This window comes from Cyprinodon tularosa, unplaced genomic scaffold (assembly GCF_016077235.1).
Source record: "Cyprinodon tularosa strain WSP-4 unplaced genomic scaffold, ASM1607723v1 ctg815, whole genome shotgun sequence".
NCBI lineage: Eukaryota > Metazoa > Chordata > Actinopteri > Cyprinodontiformes > Cyprinodontidae > Cyprinodon > Cyprinodon tularosa.
The window spans coordinates 276,880-296,550 of record NW_024039580.1 but is presented as its reverse complement, the minus strand read 5'-3'; the positions used below and the strand labels follow the sequence as shown (position 1 = coordinate 296,550).

The 19,671-nt window shown below is 35.1% G+C and overlaps 1 protein-coding gene across 1 annotated transcript in view; it reads right to left on the bottom strand.

Moving 5' to 3' along the window:
• Positions 1-1,280: 1,280 nt before the first annotated feature.
• Positions 1,281-19,671, bottom strand: part of LOC119774507 (MAGUK p55 subfamily member 4-like) — a 30,742-nt gene continuing 12,351 nt past the window's right edge. The window contains exons 9-21 of the mRNA XM_038272036.1: positions 17,783-17,854; positions 15,394-15,590; positions 15,103-15,161; positions 14,388-14,405; positions 10,798-10,839; positions 10,684-10,713; positions 10,200-10,238; positions 9,521-9,688; positions 6,713-6,793; positions 3,242-3,335; positions 3,046-3,154; positions 2,338-2,472; positions 1,281-2,175 (exon numbers count right to left, since the gene is read on the bottom strand). Of these exons, the coding sequence (XP_038127964.1) occupies positions 1,990-2,175; positions 2,338-2,472; positions 3,046-3,154; positions 3,242-3,335; positions 6,713-6,793; positions 9,521-9,688; positions 10,200-10,238; positions 10,684-10,713; positions 10,798-10,839; positions 14,388-14,405; positions 15,103-15,161; positions 15,394-15,590; positions 17,783-17,854 (1,230 nt within the window). The 3' untranslated portion in view covers positions 1,281-1,989. The remainder of the gene's footprint in view (positions 2,176-2,337; positions 2,473-3,045; positions 3,155-3,241; positions 3,336-6,712; positions 6,794-9,520; positions 9,689-10,199; positions 10,239-10,683; positions 10,714-10,797; positions 10,840-14,387; positions 14,406-15,102; positions 15,162-15,393; positions 15,591-17,782; positions 17,855-19,671) is intronic.

Sequence of the window (19,671 nt, the reverse complement as noted above, 5' to 3'; positions counted from 1 at the left end):
ACCTTTAGGACACATTATGTGTTGGTTCTTTGGCTCTACTGAATGAACATTTCTATGTCACAGGGGAAGAATGTGTGAAATCTAAAATTAGACATGAGAAACAAAGGCAGGACAGGTCTCAGGACAACAGGGGTATTGTTAGGGATTCTTCACACCTTTTATCTGTGTCACTGAAGGAGTTAATTCTTGCTCACACTCATATGGGATGTCACAAGCTGCTCCACATCCTATATGCATGACAGTATCTTCAGCTCTTGGTAGTGTGGGGGGATTGACTTAGACACATTAAAAGCCTTGAGTTGCTATGATTTACCAAGGTCCTTTTCCACTGCAGCTCTTGTACTCAACTGTCCCTGTTAAATTATTGGTTAATGTCAGGCCATCTAATAAATACAGTTCCTTTCAGTATTTCACTCTTAGTTTCCCACAAATGCAAATGATTAAATTCCCTTATTGTTTTGTATAATCTACCGTGCTCTAGCTCTGTATTTTAGTGATTTAATAATAAATTCTGATTGTGTTATTATAGTGGGAAATCTTATCATTCTCTAATGCTATCTTAGCCTTTAAGTTAGGTGTTATTTCTTTTGCTTAAAACCTGAACCTTTGTTCAGAAAGTTTTCATCCAGCTTAGCTTCCTGATAATAAAATTATTATATCAATTATATTAATCTTTTCTAAACCTTTAACCTATATGTTATATTCAAGACCAAACAAATGATTAAATATGTACTTCCTTTGGTCTCCACAGCCATCTTACAATAAAACTTTTCTGAATACCTTCTCTCCTCTTTAAGTAGGCATTCAATTCAGGATCACAGACAAAGAAAAGTAATGGATGGATGTCCAACTGACGCTGAAAATCTGCTTTTATTTAATGAGACAAATAGAAATATGCTGATTACTGATGCAATACATGCAATATGTGTAAGGTTGATGAGAGATTTTGTCTATCCTTTAGTTAATTTCCCTTTTCTTCTACCCCTTCTCTCCAAACGCACTAATGTATAAATATGCGCATAGCTTTGTCAGTAAGGACTCTAATGAAAAATAAGTCTGTGATATTTTTGGAAGATATAGATGTGTGTGTTTATTTTCCTTTTGGTTTATTTTGATCAATACATATTGACCTTAAGATGTTTTTGGGCCTATCAATTTCCAGCCAACCCTCGGTAAACAATAGTAACCCAGGGAAACATTTCCTAGAACCACAATTGTCCCCTTAGCTGTAGAGATATTTTAAATGCTTAAGATAAACAGGCAAGAAAGTGAAAACTTAATCAAGGTGTGCTTTGGAAATACATTAAGCGTATAAAAAAACATACATATACATTTGACTGAGCTATGTATGTGAACTGAAATGGACAAAAAATTAACAAACCCTGACTGACCATCACAAAGAATCAAGAAGTGGGTCTAGAACTTCTTGAGGACAATGGAAGCAAAAAAAAAAAAAAATAGGAATCCAAATTGTAGAGTAAACAATACAGTTATCCTTCTCGAGAGAGAGAGAGAGAGATACCTTCTGATAAATGTACATCTTTGCTCAACTACAAAGTGACAGTTTAGTATTCAAGCATTTTATAATTCCCCTAAAATGATTAGATTTCATGACGGTTTGTTTATCGTGGAAATTAATTCTCCATTTTATTTACATTATCAAACATTAAGCAATAGTAGCAATAGCAATGGTATCAGTCACAATATAACAATTCAACTAAGAATTTAAAAAATTACATTTTTCAGAATACATTCCTCTTTTTTATGTAGGCCTTCAATTCAGGATCACAGATAAAGAAAAGTAACAGATGGAATCCCAACTGAGACTGAAAATCTGCTTCTATTTAATGAGACAGATAGAAATCTGCTACATACTGAAGCAATACATGCATCATGTGTAAGCTTGACTGAAAGATTATGTCTATCCTTTAGCTAATTTTCCTTGTCTTCTCCTAGAACTCATCAGCAGGGCCCTGCCTTCCTCATGTGCTACTCCTCTGCATGCAGCCAGCACACAGGGATCCATTGAGGCTCGTTCTGCGCCTGCTGGATGATGGAGCAGAGCTGCATGCAAGCATCCTGTAGGTCATCGTTCACCACAACGCTATCAAAGTACTGTTTGCATTTGGCCTCGATGAGTTGGGACATCTCCTCCAGCTCTAAAAAGTCATCCTCCTGAGTAACAAGAAAAGTAAACATTTGAGATCTTAGTTCCTGCTGTAATCCTATCATTGGCATTCAGCACTGGTGTTTTACTGATTGTAAAGATTTACATTCTTACCAAGTTTACCCAGATAAGTCTCTCTAGAAATAAAAGCAGGTTGCGAGTGCTCTTACTGTGAATGCCCTGTTGACGGCGTAACAAGTGATGATTCTGGCGTTCCTTCGACTTTGTCTTAGACATTCTGGGCCTGGTGCTTTGATGAAAATCACATACGGCTTCAGGGTTCTTGATCGTAAAAAATGGATGCTCTGAGAACCAAAAAAAAAAAAGAACAAAACACAAAGGCACTGTTTAACCAATCGCACCTATGAAATGGATGAGCATCATGCTGCACTGTATAATTTCTAAATTCAAATAATCTATAACTGTCCAGCTTATTTGTTTTATTGACCTTTTCACAGATCCATCCATCCATCCATCCATCCATCCATCCATCCATCCATCCATCCATCCATCCATCCATCCATCCATCCATCCATCCATCCATCCATCCATCCATCCATCCATCCATGGAATTTGGAATTTTTCAGTGTCATTCACTAAATGGAGCCATCCTCCTTAAATGATAATTTGCTTTATCAATTAGCTATTCTTATACTTTTTAAAAATATTTCTTATTAGACAACAGGACCAAACAGTTATGGGAAACTAAAAATGATGCAGTTGTTTATGTCTAAATGACTTAATATAAAATTGAATTATGAATAGGACAATATTAGGAAGGCAGGAAATGTATTTGACTCCACCGGCTCTCATAACATAAACATAACATCAGGAAGTGTAGAAAACTCTTAACATGTTGGCTTCCTTAGTGAACTCACTGGTGGTTCAACATCAATGATGCACATCCGGCCTCGTTTTAGCACATCGTGAATAGCATCAATGCTGGTTCCATACAGGTGACCTTTACTCTCCCCGTACTCAACAAATCTGAACACAGAGAATTATGCAGATCATCAATAATGGTTTACAAAAGCAGGCAAACCTTTCACAAAGGATGGTACTAAAGATTCCTACCTGTGGTTGCAGACCATGTACTCAAACAGTTCTTTAGTGATAAAGTGGTACTCTCTGCCTGCCTGCTCCCCGTCTTTCATTGGGCGAGTTGTATCTACAGGAGCACATTGTGGCATAATTTTATCATGGGAAGAATATCTTAAATTGGTTGAACTTCACAATAAGGTACAAATATCAACTACGAGAGAACACCTAGAGAACTAATAGCAGACTAATGTATAGTTACCAAGGAACTAAAGAGTAACTAAAGCGTAACCAATTAGGAACTAATGTCTAGTTACCAAAGGAAACAAATAGTAACTAATGAGGAACCAATGTTTTGTTACCAAGAAAACAAAGAGTAACTAATCAGACACTAATGGATAGATACCAAGGGTTTAAAAACAACTAATGTGTAGCTATCAAAAACACTAATTAATCAGGAACTGTTGGGTAGTTACAAATGAAAGCAAAAAAGGAACTAATTTCTATTTCTTCTGCTAAAAATAACTTGAGCTCTAAATGAGATGTGCAAAACAAAGAGGGATTAGCTCCATATTTCCAACAATAAAAAAGTATTTGTGCTTTTGGTGTATAAATTATTCTAGGTTAAGCAGACCGGGAATTTAAATAGTAGGAACTATACTGAATTTGGAAACGGCAGCAAATTTACATCCTGAGGATATTAGGGTCATAATTTAACGAATTAATGTTTTCCATTAAATTATTTGAGTGTAAATTTCACAATAAAAGAGCAGCAATGGATAGAGACTGTATGGATGTGCTGCTCTAAGTCTGTGTAACATTATACACTTGGCTGCTTTTTTTAAAATTATAAATCTACTGCTTTACATCAGACTTATAACTTATAGACTTACAACAACTTTCAGTTTAGGTTTAGTGATGATTTTTTTTATTCTTATTTATATTTCCACCATTTAGACTTCATAATTGTTGTTCTCTTTGGGGATTCTGGAACATTTTCAGACAGTTTCTTTAGATGAACTGACTTCAGTCATTAAGCATCTGCGGCCACCAAATTATTCTTTGGATTGTCTTCCTACTCGTCTGATAAAGGACATTTTTCTCTCTTCCAGCCATTTTTTAAAATGGTGATAAATGCCTAATTGCAGTCTGGTTATGTCCCATCAATACTTAAACATGCTGTGGTTAAACCCCTTCTTAAAAAAAACAATCTAAACTCAAGTGTACCGGTACTAGCAAATTTTAGGCCAATTTCCAAACTCCCTTTTTTATCCAAGGTTCTGGAAAAATTTGTTCTTAATCAGTTTGAGATGTTTTTAAAAGACAATAATATAACTGAGCAGTTTCAGTCTGGGTTTAAAGCTGCACATAGCACTGAAACAACTTTGCTTGGAGTGTACAATATAATGATCGTCTTTTAACAGTTGATTCAGGCAATGTTGCAGTTTTATTACTTTTAGATCTGAGTGCTGCATTTGACACTGTAGATCATCAGATTCTCTACACAGATTAAAACATTATATTGGCCTGAGAGGCCCCGAATTTGAATGGTTTCAATCTTATTTAGAAAATAGAACTTTTTCAGTTCGTCTTGACCAATGCTGTTCTGGAGCCAAACCTTTAAAGTACGGCGTTCCCCAAGGCTCAATTTTAGATCCCATTTTGTTTATTTTGTATTTACTGCCTCTTGGTCAGATTTTCCATAAGGTTGGTGTTTCTTCTCATTTCTTTGCAGATGATGTTCAGATTTATATGCCCCTTAAACTACAAAATAAGAAAAAAAGAATCTCTTCAGCTATTTATAGATTGTTTAGCTGAAGTCAAATCTTGGATGGAGCAAAACTTTCTTCACCTTAATCAAAGTAAAACTCAAGTTATATTATTTGGTCAGAGTCTTCATACTACAAATTCAGATCTGATTCTTGGTTCTTTAGCTCGGTTTTGTCAGACCCCTGCAAGGAATCTTGGTTTTACTTTTGACAGCTGTTTAAAGCTAGATAAACAGTTAGCTCAAGTTTTTATCACCTGCGGATTTTAGCAAAAATCAAATCCTTTTTTTGTTTTAAGGACCTTGTATGACTAATCCATGCTTTCATTACATCCCCGTTGGATTATTACAAATCATTATATAGATGGATAAATCACAGATTCAGCAACTTCAATTGATCCAGAACGCAGTGGCTCGGCTTCTTACTGGAACCAGGAAGCGTGACCATGTAAATTCCATACTGGCCTCTTTACATTGGCTGCCTGTCTTTTACCGAATAGATTTTAAGATTCTTTTATTAACTTATGAAGTCCTAAATGGATTAGCTCCTCCTTATCTTAGAGACCTTTTAAAATTCCAGTCTGTGTTGAGAAGTCTACATTGAAATAATCAACTATTACTGACAGTTCCTCAGATTCGACTTAAGAGGGAAGGAGATCAGGCTTTCTCTGTTGTTGCTCCAATTCTGTGGAACCAATTTTCTCTTCAAATTAAATCCACCCACAGCTTGGATCATTTTAAATCGCTTCTTAAAACTTATTTTTATTCTTTGGCTTTTAATTGAAGCAGTGTTTCATATTCTGTTTTGTTAATTGGTGTTGCTGTCTTGGTGCAGTTTTATACCAGTTTTTAAATTGCTATATAAATAAATTTGAAATTGACATTAAAACGTTTTATTCAGTTCAATTCCAACCAAGTAAGTAGAACAAGAATGTAATTATATTCCCATTCTTTAATCTGAATAACTGAAATGGAAATTTGAAAAAAAAATGTATGTAATCCACAAATACTTAATGAAAGAAGGTTTTGAGAGTAGCTTTATTGTTGTGTTGTTGTTGTAAAATATATTGTATCTTTTTATGTCTTTATTTACAGATTTCATGTTTTCAGATTTAGTTTTTAAAGTTAGTCTTTTTTAGATTGATGTTTTACTAACAGAATTTTTGAAAATTGATTATTACAGATAAAATATTCTTTACTTCTTGAGGAAGGAGTGAAGACGCATATCTATTGGTCTGCATGGTGGTTGGCAACAACATTTTTATTGGTCAAGAGCAAGAGTTTTGGATTGGACTTAAAATGTAAGGCGAGTAAGCTGTGAAGCCTGGTATGAAAAGAATAAAATCCATAAAAACAAATAAAGAGGTGATAGCAAAGTTACATTTTGAAAAAGAAATTCCTTTTTTTTTTGTTACAGTCTGAAAAAATAAAATATAAAAAAATAAAAATAAAATTCTTCTCGAAACTTTTTTTTTAAAGAAATTCTTCAAAGTTGGATTTTTGAGTTTTATTTTCTTCAAAATTCTATTTATAAAATGTATGTTTTGCTACAATAAAACAATATTTACTACATGAAGATATAAAAATATGAATATATTACAAAAGATTAAAGTCAAATAGTTCTATAAAGAAACAAATGTGTTTTGTTTTCAAGTCATTTTCCATGGATTTCAATTATCAGTTTATAAAAAAAAGGAGCTGCAAAACTAAAGTGTCATAAATGAGATGAGAAAACATACGAGGTACGGGTCCCTGGAAGGTCGAAGGGTTTAGTTTGATGAGCCTCTTCCTCAGCTCGTTGACTCCAACTCCTGAAGCACCTGTTGTTGGACACAAACAATGTGTTGGTTTTATATCTTCCTTTGACTGGTTGTTGTTATTGACCACCCCAGATCAGTTTTTTTCAGTCTTGGATACATTTTGTTATTGCTTAGAAATAAATGCTTTCTGCTCATGGTCTACAGCCAAGAGGTCTTCAACGGGGGGTCCGTGACCCCTAGGGGGTCCTTGGAGGTACTGCATGGGGGTCTCGAAAGTTTTGATTTATTAGGCTTTTTTTTATATTCCTCCTGCTATTTTTTTCTACTAATTGAAATGTATTTAAATACAAATTAACATGACTTCAACACACTGTAGTAAACAGATACTGTAAATGGAGGCAGAAGATGTCTTTCAGTCATCAATGCACACATTCAGCGACACACAGGAGCTCTTTCAAACTGGGCACCGTTTCATTCACAACACCTGTCCCATCAACCAGGAATCAGAATCAGAAATACTTTAACAATCCCAGGGAGAAATTACTTTCATTACATTACTCCATCTGTAATAGAGTGACTATAAGACCAGTTTGATATAACACAATTTCATAATACATATATAATTAGGCTGTCCCCGCTCCATCTCGCCATCAGTTTGGGGGTCCTTGGCGTGGAAAACGTTGAAGACCCCTGGTCTACAGCATAGAAATGTGGTTATAGAACTACAAGAAATAACATCTAGCTACTGAATGTTTTGTTTACAATATTTGTTTGCATTTGGTGTAATAATGTATCGCACCTTGTAAGAACACACAAATATGGTTCACAATACCAAACTATGGAAATACAAATCTTAAAACCGTAATACATAAATAGTAATCATAGTAGCAAGTTCCTCAGGAAATTAAGCGGCAAAGCATCTCAATCATTAGATCCCCACCACGTTTGATTCGTTTTCTTGTTGTTTTTTTTGTAAAATTTGGTGTTAGTTAGATAAACGTCTTCCAAAAAGTTCCAGATTAGTTTTTTTTTCTTCACAGAAGTATTTGGACATAACTATGTTTTAGTCAGCAGTTCTGCTATGGAGGCCATTTTTATCCAGTCTCTTTCTTGTTGTGGAGACTTGAACTCTGACCTTAACTGAAACAAACACGCCTGCATGGCTTTAGATATTGTTTTGGTGTCAACTAGATTAGTTGCTGATGATGTCTTTGAATATTTTTTAATTTGATAGCTTCTTCTGGGAAAGCTCAATGTGTTCTCTATTTGTAGACAATGACTCCTTAAGTTACTTTAATGAAGTAACATACCTCTGTAGATTCTCAGTCATCCAGGTCATGGTCAATGATCGACGCTTTTGACCAACGTAATCTTATCAGACAGCTTCTCCTTAGATCATTTCTGAATTTTGCAGGCCAAAGAATAATCAGGCGAGTTAAAGTGAATATAGCCCTCCAACATATGACCTGATCTAATTATTTAATTATAGGGGCAATAATACATTCCCCAGAATACAATAGTTTGGTTTGGATATCGTTTTTTACCTTAATACCGGTAGATACAAATTAACCTTTTAAAATCAGCTTTTTGTAGTTCATCATATTAACCATCTTTGGGGAGGGGGGCATATACCTTTACTGTATTTGATAAACTTTTTAGAGAAATAAACTGATTTGCTAGAATATATTATATATGGAGGCATTGTTATGAAACAGTTTGCTTGTGGTTAAGAAATAGAAGTGGGAAGTGACAGTATGACAGTCTGCAGTGAGAAGCGGGGCCATTGTTTGTTTAAGGAATGAAGTGACCCACAGCTGTCTCATCAAATGCCTAAATAAAATTAAAAATAGTGGATCTTTGATAAAGCTTATAGTTAGAGGGGCTCTTGTTATCTTGAGCTATCTCTATAGTTATGCTGCTATAGGCTTAGACTGCTGGAGGACATAGGAACCCCTTTTTCATCATTCTGCTTCATTCTATCTCTATTCACCCACCCAGCAGAATTTGTTGGTTCAATTTCTTACACTATGTTCGCTCTGCTTTTTCCCATAGTAGCTTTATCTGGTCTGTTCCTGTTTGGCTGTGACACCATCCAAGAGAGAAATAACAGCTGTATTGCTGTCATCAACACCTTTGTTTATAGATGTTCGAGATCGGCCTGTTTTTCAGAGTAGTCCTGTTTCTCTGACCCTGACTGGCTGGATGTGCTCCGTTCATCCTCTGACATAGGAGCTGTCTCGGAGCTCGTCTGTCTGGCTGCGTGTTTCCTGGTCAGTACCGTCTGTGTAGCTGGTTTACAGCTGCATTTTGTATCTCTGCTTATTTTTCTATCTCTGCTTCTGTCTCCTTGAACCCCAGTCAGCCTAGGCAGATGGCCGCTCACACTGAGCCTGGTTCTGCTGGAGGTTTTTTCCTGTTAAAAGGGAGTTTTTCCTCTCCACTGTCGTTGCAAGCATGCTTAGTGTGAGGGATTGCCTTTGAGTCAATAAGTTGGTGCCATCAACTAGTTTTCTTTGGATAGAAAATGTTTAATCAATTTGACTGGATGATCTGGTTGAACTGTAAAGTACCTTCAGATGACATGTGTTGTAAATTGGCGCTTTATAAATAAACTGAATTGGATTGAATTGGATTCTGACAATGTGGAGAAGGGAGAAGTCATAATAGCACAATATGAGCTTTTATTATACAATCTGATCTCCTTTGCTTTAAAAACATGCAATTATGCAAAGTTAAGCTGCTTTCAGAAAATTGTAATCTTCTGTTTTCTGAAGGTTTTCCTCTCACCAATGAGGATGATGAGGCGGTGGTTCTCCTGCGGGAGGCGCTGATACAAGGCTACCTCCTCATAAGGGGTGGCCAGTGCATTGCTACTGGGGGTGCAGGAAGTGCAGGACTGCCGCCTCCTCTTATAGGATGTCCTCCTCCAGAGGCGGAAGCTCCGCCGGAAGCCCGCTGTTGGAGGCCAAAAAACATGTTTTAACTTTCTACTGAAAACAGATTTAGGTTCCAATAATATATGAATTTTAACAAATTATGCAATTAGATACAATTTGATATAAAAGCAAACTGTCCACATATTGCAGGCGTTACCTTGCTCAAAGGGAAAATACATATGTTTTTGCCTAAATAATTGTATGTTCATGAATATTTATATTTTTTTAATTGAGTCAGTGAATGGTTCTATTTTAACATGTGAATAATAAATGGATCATACCATATAACTCTTTCAGCTTGACTATCAACATTTCTAAAGTATGTAACAGGTCAATTTTAGATTCAATGTATTTACTCTAGAAACTTACAATAAGAACAAAAAGCCATATAGATTTTAAATGAAATAACTGGGTTAGTTCATATTATCTATAATATCTAACTTTTATATATAACAGTTCAAATGAATAAACATTTTAATGAACAAATGATCAAGTCTGTGCTGTTAAAAATCAGGGAGCCGGTGACTTACCAAGATAAATCCCCTCAGTTATATCTGAGTCCTCCTCATCTGGAGAAAGAAACATTCACTTTGTACTCTCCCACCAAAGACTTTTTTTTTTTACTTTTGTTTTTCAATCAGAAAACATCAAAAGTCAAAGTAAAAAAAATAAATAAATACCGTAAGTGAAGTGACAGCGATGCACATTGATATTACATTAAAAAAACACAAATCTTAACTTTTTTTTTGGTAAAACTGGATAAATGAAATACCAAACCTATTAGGTTTCACCATATATAGAAAACAATATCTTCATCAGCTCCCTTCTTTTTTACTTATTCAGTAATTTCAATAAATTATGAATAATTTTTCTAATTATCTATATAAACTATGGAACAGACTCTATCTATAGAATGACATAATGAATAAAAAACTGACTTCTAAGGAGTCATATAAATTATATTTAAATATCTGGAGTAGATGAACTCATTCTGGTCTGGACAAACTTACCCACCAAAGTTAATTTCTTTATTGTTTTCCAAATCTGTTAAAAAGAGAAACGCCTTTTTTAAATCCGAGCCAAACTTCAGTCTTTCAAACGTCTCATGTTTTCAAATGGTGCCATTACCAGTTTGGATCCTCTTGCCATCAGCTTGTGTTAGATCCTCCTCTACAGGCAGAAAATAACAGTTAAACTTTGTTTCCTTTAAGCCACGCTTCAAGATGTCAGCATAGCACACTGATGAAGATATCACAGTAACAAAAAACACGGACATAATGGCAGCACTTCACCAGAAATTGCTTTTTAAAAAGAGATCTAACAGGTTTCATATAAATCAGACTAAATGTTTCCTTTTTAGCTCTACTAAAAAGAAAATTTGGTTTTGGGTTATAAATGGTATAATAACATGACAAGGAATAATACAAAACTCTCTTTGGATTTATTAGAATTATGGTTCTTATTAACCACTTATTGCTTTTTAAGCTTCTGTGAGGTTGAATTAAATAATTTGGTTAAATGGAGAAACGCCTCTGCCCTTTTCTGTCTCTTAAAACATGGACAGTCAAAAAAAATGAGAAAAGGTATCAGGAAGAGAATTGTAAATTATGAGAAGACTGGTTTATCTTATAGCCAATTTCCACAAAGCTAAAGGCACAAGATTCATCTATTTAAGCCACTGCATTATGAGGTAAGATAGTTGTCAGTAAAATGTAAGCATAGGTGTCTGAATGTGTAAATGCAGTCAATGAATGTAATTATATTGAAGATTGGTATGCTTCTTCTAGACTCACGTAGCATCAGATGCTTCATCTGGGAGAACACTAGTTTTTTAATTATTAGTACAAGTAACAAAGCTGCAACTTTGCAAAATAAAAAAACAAACTCTACAACCTAAATAAATCTGTTACACTCCTTACCAGTTGGTGGCAGTGTTGCAACTATAGATTGTTTGCTAACGAAAGGAGGAGGACGATAAAACAAACAATGATCTTCTTTTATATCTTTGTTAAATGTTGCTTTCAGAGCATGCACAGAATAAAAATTCATTAAATGGTTACTTTTTTCTCTTCTTCTCATTTAGAGGCAGTAAGTGAATCACTTTCATCTGCATTAGAGCCACCAACTGGTAAAGAAAGTAACAGCTTCATTAGGGGTTCTAGATTTGTGCTGGAAAATTGTGATTTGTACCATTCAATTTCTGATTTGTTCTCAGAATTTTTTAATTTTGTACTTGCATTTTTGTAGAGCTTAGAGGGCTTGTTTTCATAAATACTAAACTTGTATGCTTGCAGATTAAAAATCTGATGTGATATGTTATGTATGAGCTCACAATAGGGACAAATACAAATATGAAACCATTAAACCTTCATTTATAAATTTGGGCAATGCATAGGTTTTTAGTGACAGTAATATTACCCAATACTAAACCCCAAAATAAACAGCATGGGGTATTGCGCCACATATCTATCTTGGCGTTTATGAAGCATAGGCTAAAATCAAAATATTCTTAAAGATTTTAGATTTAGCTGACGATAGAATGTCATTTTCTTCAACCATATTGTTAAAGGTAACTCAAGGGAGAAAGAAGCCAATATTGCAACGGAAATAAAAAAAAGCAGGATTACAGTTTGTTTGTTTATTTCTCTGGGAAAAGAAAAGTAGTTTTATGAAAAAGTGTCTCTGGTCTAATGAAGCCAAAATATAAGGTGTTTGGCTGTAATTGGATTACAAAGAGACTGATAATGGTGAAATGGACAGCATCAAGAGGAAATACTTGGTAAAAATCAAAAGAAGTTCTGAAGATGTCTAGAAATGTAGGCATAAGTGAGCCAAATGTCCATGACCAAAACCTTAACAGGAGATTAAATACCAATTGATTACAATTAAACAATAATTAATAACTGAATTAATTCTGGCCTCAACATAAGGCCGCTCAGACAGAGTCTGGTTCTGCTGGAGGATTCTTCTTTTTATAAGGGAATTTTTCCCCTCCACTGTCACTCTATGCATGCTTGGTTTGAGGGATTGCAACACAACGCAGCAACACAAAGCAAGCAAATATCTACTTTCTTTGCATCCAGGAGGAGGGAATCCTGCAAAATCAATGACAAGATGCAATCAGCTGTTTTCTGACTGCATGATTTGATTGATTTTTTTCTGCTAAATACCTTGAGATGAGAAGTTTTGTGAATTGGTGCTATATAAAGAAACTGAATTGCATTAATAACTAAACGGCTTAAGGAAAGCAAATTGATTGTTGATTGACAGCATACAGGGCTCTGATTGACCAATTCTGAACCAAACGTTCTATCAATCTGACTTAAGTTACAAAGTTTATTAGACATTTCTATAAAATAACAATGAAAAAATTGAAAATGTCTGAATTTTAGGAAATTTCCAAGAAATCTATTAAAACCCTATGTTTTTTCCTCATTATTTTGTCAAAATAACAAATTGTAAAGAACCAAACAAAACAGGAAATGTTTAATGTGAGTCACACAAAGGTAAATAAATGTGATAAATGGCTTCTACTTGTATTGTACTCTAGAAATGGTCCCCAAAGTTCTTCACATTACATTCAGCCATATATGCACTGATGGTGGTGAGCTACATTGTAGCCACCGCTGTCCTGGGGCACACTGACAGTGTGAGGCTGCTTTACTATTAAACCCACTGGGCACTTTGACCAGATTAAACTGTAATCATTAATTTCTCTTAGCCTAGGCAATCAATGCATGTGAATTTCAAAAATTACGCCATGTTGGTTGTTTTAAAATAATGCAAAGACAGCTTTACTTCAACCTCAGCTTTCCATATCGCTAAAAGGAGGAGATCTACAATGAATAGTTGTTTAGATCAGTGTTTCCCAACTGGGGGTACAAATAGCTCTAGTGGTCCGCGAGTGCATTGCCAGGGGTACATAAAAATATTTTATTTCTTAGGTAGTAAAATAAGTTCACCTTCAGCTGTGACACACATCCAAACCAAGCAGAGGAACAGACTGGATGTAGAGCACAGCCTGCTATCAACTGTTTTTCACACTGAGCTATCGGAGCTCATCAAAGCAGCTCAGGTTATTTATTTTGATTCCTTACTAACTTCCAGGCAACATATCTATGTTTTTCTTTTATATTTGAAATGTAAAGCATTAGATTATAAAAAAAATTAAATGCTCATATTAAAAGATTAAGTAAAATAGTCTTTATTTCGGTTATTATACATTCCACTTTGAGACAATTATCAATACCTTTGACTGAGAGGGGAACTTATGGTAAGGCAAAATGCCCAAAGGGGTACACAAGTCAAAAAAGGTTGGGAAACTCTGTTTAATTGAACTTTGTTGATCTCACACTGGAGAAATGTATCTCTGCATTTAATCCATCTCCTTGGGGACCAGTGGGCTGCCATTGTGTGGCGGCTGGGGAGCAGTGTGGAGTTAAGGGTTTGCTAAGAGAGCCTGAGTGCAGGCTGTGGGAATCGAACAGTATACTTGCAACCTTCTCAGAGCACAAGCACACTGCTCTAACCACTTGGCCAACACTTCCCCCCGTTTTAGATGATGATAAAAAAAGCATTTTCATCTACCCAAGGAACATTTAAAGGTTTAAAACATTTGCAGCTGCTTTTGTCCATCGCTGGTATATCTTAAACGCTGCACAGTGGTTCTTGTAAATGCTAAAAATGTGAGCATTTGCACTATCAGCGCTAACACTCACCATTATCAGCCACGCTGTCTTCAGGAAGCAGGAAGGAAACAAACAGCTGTTGAAAGCGATTCTCCATAAATGCAACACAGGTAGAAATATGCATGAACACTTAAAGACTTTTTCTGACTAGAACACTGTTCATTATAATTCGAATACTACATGCTAAATAAAGGTTTATAGAAGTTTAGCTTTACTCCTATGAAAAGGACTAGAAACATATTTCACAGAAAGAAGGTAAGCAGTATATATGTTGATTAAAGGGATATACCTAATTTCTCTGTCCACTTAATAACGGGCCCTGCATCCTGGATTAATTTGATAATTTTTTACTTGTTTTGAGGGACCAATATTGTAATTCTTTTCCATGGGAATTTATGAACATGTGCACTGTCTGCAGGAGCTATGAACTAACTATACAAAACCTGTTAAGGTGGCATCAAAATAAATATATATTATATATTATATAATATATATATTTTTTTACCAAGGATGCTGGACAAAGATAATTTCTGTAAATGATAGATTTTTCCACCTGAACATGCAGTTCATATTTAGTATTTAAGCAGTTTATCCTGTCTATTAGATGAAAATGTGTATCGTTGCCTCATGATAACGCACATTTGAGAATAGTTGATTAAAATTGGTCTAAAGAGACTGAATGGATGCCTGAAATGTACAGTATGGATGTATATAACATAAATTCAGAAATAGTGAATGTTCTCACAAGGCCTGATGCAGGTGTGAACCTGGGAAGGATGGCACCACCACTGCTCCCTCTGTTTACTGTGAAGTTGAAAATAGAGATATACTAGTAGATAATTACAACCAGAGTTGTAACAACACGGCTATTATAAAATACTCAACAAGTACAAATCACTCATTTATAGCCAATTAGTCATATTAGTCAATAAAATGGAATATCAAATTTTTTTGCTATCAGCTACTTAAAACAATTGGAGAAACAATTGCTCCCTCTGGTGGCAGACTGAGCTGCTAGCAGGTGTGTGTGTGTCACCTCCTCAGGGTGCTGGCAGAAGGAATTAGACCAGCAAAGGAAGCACCACAGGGAACCTTTCTGGCCTGCCACCACTGTGCATCTGATTGGTCAACCACCTCCAGCAGCTCCCCTCTGCTGAAAGCCATTCCTGCATCTGGACATGGTATAGAGGAGTCCTGCAGGGGGTAGTAGTCCACCATGGCCCTCATATACACCTAAAAAACAGATCAAGATAGACAAATATAACTGCTTCTATCTTTCTGATGTCCACAATAAGGAATTAAATAAAGTTGTAAGAAAAAAACAAAAATAAACACTGATTATGAATACTGTTTTCCTTGATTCAATCTGAGGTAGAGATTGATATACTTAAAGATAAACTTTTATATTTTTCTATTATAGCAGACAGAAAATAAAAGAACATGGTAATGAAATAACAAACTCAAACTCTGTGCCAAAATAAGCTTGGTTTAGATCTTTCTTTTCTATCAAAACATGGCCTATCATTAGCAGACTTTATCTTCAGATATAATCTGGTGCTTTAAAAGAATCAACTTAAGAAATGATAGATGCCGCCTTATATAAAAATATGAATGTTTTTACATAAGGCTGTATGTATGTATGTATGTATGTATGTATGTATGTATGTATGTATATATGTATGTATGTATGTATGTATGTATGTATGTATGTATGTATGTATGTATGTATGTATGTATGTATGTATGTAAGTATGTATGTATGTATGTATGTATGTATGTATGTATGTATGTATGTATGTATGTATGTATGTATGTATGTATGTATGTATGTATGTATGTATGTATGTATGTATGTATGTATGTATGTATGTATGTATGTATATAAAAAGTTAATTTTAAGAGCTGGAATTAACTTGGGTGTAACTAAGGCTGTGATTCACATTAAGAGGAAAAGAAATTACGAGATAACTACAGGACAGGTGTAGCCCTTTTTATTTGCTTTTTAAATATTGGTGACATATTACTTATCATATTTTAAGTACTTCACTACATGCTTATTATTTTGTCGCTTCTAAATTAAAATAGTGCTTTATGTGGCAGCCTGAAGCAGAAAAACTAACTTTTATAAATAAAGTAACCGGAGGGTGAGATTAGCTGCTGATCTGCTCCACATTGTTGCCTTTCAGCCTCCTGCTTGATGGCTCAACTGTTTCCTGATTGGCTTAAAGCTTTATAGACACACATGACACAGAATCCGTTTTTAACTTTAAACCCATTATCTCAAGAGACTACTGGTCCGCACATTACTAGATGTTCACCTCCTACACATGATTTCAGGAAAATATATCACGCAAAGTAATTGCCATAAGAAACTATTATAAAAGAAACAGAGGTCATGTTCTGTATAATTCCAAAGGTCAGTTGAATCAATGATACTGGAATGAGAAACTAGATTCCAATGATCTACCTTAAAACGATAAAATCAGAGAGATCTACACATAAGAAACCTTTCCAGTCAGCAAGTTTTTAATTTTTTAAGTTTTCCTCTTTTTTCCAATTTTTGGTCAAATTATAATGGAATTTAATTTAATGAATATTTCAATTTGACAATATGTTTCTGCCTAAATCTGAGGCAATAAGATTTTTTCTGAAGATGTTGTTTTGACAAAAGACTCTGAAAACTGAAATTGTAATCAGGCATAATGAAAAAGTGCAAGAGATTTTGGTCATTTTGACTTTAGTGTGATGCTCATCAAAATATCATGATATAAAAATCAAAATATAATAAAAATATCCGACAATTTTAAATTGCCAGGGACAGAAGAGGATTATACCGTATAAAGTATACCTTTCTTTAAAGGGACAAGTGGTGTTTTTCGTTTCACCAATAACTAACCAGCTATATTCATCATATTATAGTGGAGATGTTCATTGCACACTTTCACAACAATAAACAAATTTAGTAACGCTCAACATATTTTGGGTCCATGTCAATCCAATGTCTAGCAATAAATCAAGGTGTTTAGTGGAGATTAGCTAACACTGTAGGAGGTTGATAAATTAAGAAATTACAACCTGGATTCTGAAAAAGGGAATTTAGTTGAACCGAACTTTACTCAGAAAAAAAGGAATTTTGATGGGAAGAATTAAGTTTGAGCAAGATTAAGAGATTTTCTTTCAATTTAAGCAATCTAAATCAAAGGGAATTATTGCCTTGTGACTGTTTTATCATCTTAGCTGATTATATGAATTAAATCAAGGAAGTAAAAAATCTTAGGTAGAATACAGACTGAAAAAAATCCCCTTGTGAATAATGACCTCTGGTCAGATCTGAATTCACAATGGTTAAGGTTAATGAAGCTACCACTCTCAATCTGTCTGCACGAAAAACTAGCCTTAGTATTTCAGCAGAGGGGTTTTCTTACCGGTTTTTGGTTGCTGGTGACCTGAGTGGACCTTGGAATAACTTTAAAGAGAATAGTTCCAATCGAACTGTTCTGACAGGGAGAAAACACAGACAATCAATGTCAATTGCAAAATTTCTCAGAAACATCAGACCAGCAACAGAAACATAATTCTTTCAGATTATCATTAAACACAATGTAATATTATCAATAACATATGTTATTTATCACAGTACCAAATAAAAAATTTAGCTACTGTTTAAAAATTTTTACCAAGACTGGTTGCTTAAAACTGTCGCTTAAACTGGGGATCTTTAATTGTTATTATTTAGCAACTTCTTTCCAATAGGCGTAGTTTTGGCCTGGGTGAGCACAGAAAAAACAGTTTCCAGTGAAAGTTGTTTAGTTTGAAATAATTTCGAACTATATAGCCTACTTCAGATGCATCTAAGATTCTTCCCTGCCTGCACCCTAATCACTCCTCATTCACTCAACTTGTTTACCTAGCTTTATATACTGCCCTCTGGCTGGCAAACAGTGGCAGATTACTGAAAGCCTAGAGAGAACAAATGTCAAGCGTTTCTTTCTTGCCAATTTTCGATCTGATTTCTGCCTTGATTTCCCTGTTTTTCTTTGCGCCTTTCAAATATTCTCCTGGCTTCTCATCTCTGGACATTGACCTTGTTTCTACTTCCTGCCTAACCTCCGGATTTGTCATGCTTAATCTGCCTCACTGTGTTTGATGTGGTTTCTCTACCCTTACAACCTGTTCAAGCCTGACCCTTAGATTCTGTCACCTGTTTCTGCTTCCATGGTTCTGAGCCAGTTATAGCTTTCTGATCGCCGAATGCTGTCAATCCACTGGATTTGTCAACCTTAAAGTTGACTTATTTTTGTTCATTTTATGGATGTGTTTAATCAAACATCAGACCGGGGATTATCTGTCACAGTTTGGCAGTCCCACTGTGACATCATTCTCTTGTCACCAGCCCACTAAATTAATGAGCCAAAATTTGGCATCCTTGCTCTTTCACGGATCCTATGAAGGTTAGTGGTTTCATTACCAAATTTTGTCAACAAGTCCCTCCCCAGCCACTAACCTATTTATTTCCTTCAAAGGGTCCTGATTGTTTTACAGGTGGCTGCCTGACAATCTAGCAGCACACATTTCAATAAATATTTAAATATTCTTCTGTTGTAGACTTTTGGTCCTCATTGTTATCTGTTACAAAATGTGTTTTTAACTTAAATATCAAGGCATACTATATATATCCAAATAAGGTCTACCTTACGCAATTTACTAGTTAAAATGAGATGATCAAAGGGAATTTGTATCTGCTATCCTTTGTGCTTGTTATCTTATATCATTCAACACTCACGGTAATTGTATCTGGATTTTTTTCTAAGTAATGTACAGCTCCTTATTTTGAATCTTCGATCAAGTGCCCTGTGATCAGGAAACAGTGTGACTACAGGATATCCATGCTAATCAAGTGCATTTGATGCTTTGAAAACTACTGTTGGAATCATTTATAAGATACTTAATGTTTGTTATTATGATGTTTAATGTGTGATTCATTGCTTATTAACTGTTGCTAAAGACCGTTCCAGATAAAGGTCTTTCTTTCTTCGGGTAATACGACCCTTTCTTTCGAGCTGGAACCAGTCACTCTTGAAATATCTATTCTTGGAAAAAACTTAACTGCAAATCAACCACATGCTTTGTTTTGACATATGTGATGAGGTTCAAAGTAAGGTCATTTTGTTCCCCTTCTTCTTTAGTGCAACCTCAGCTTGTGTAACTAGGGTCACCCTGACCATAATAAATAGCGATGAGAAAGCTGAAGACCGGCAGAGTGGGGTGGAGATTGTAACTGCATGGTCTCTTCCTACTCTCCTTGTAAGTAAAA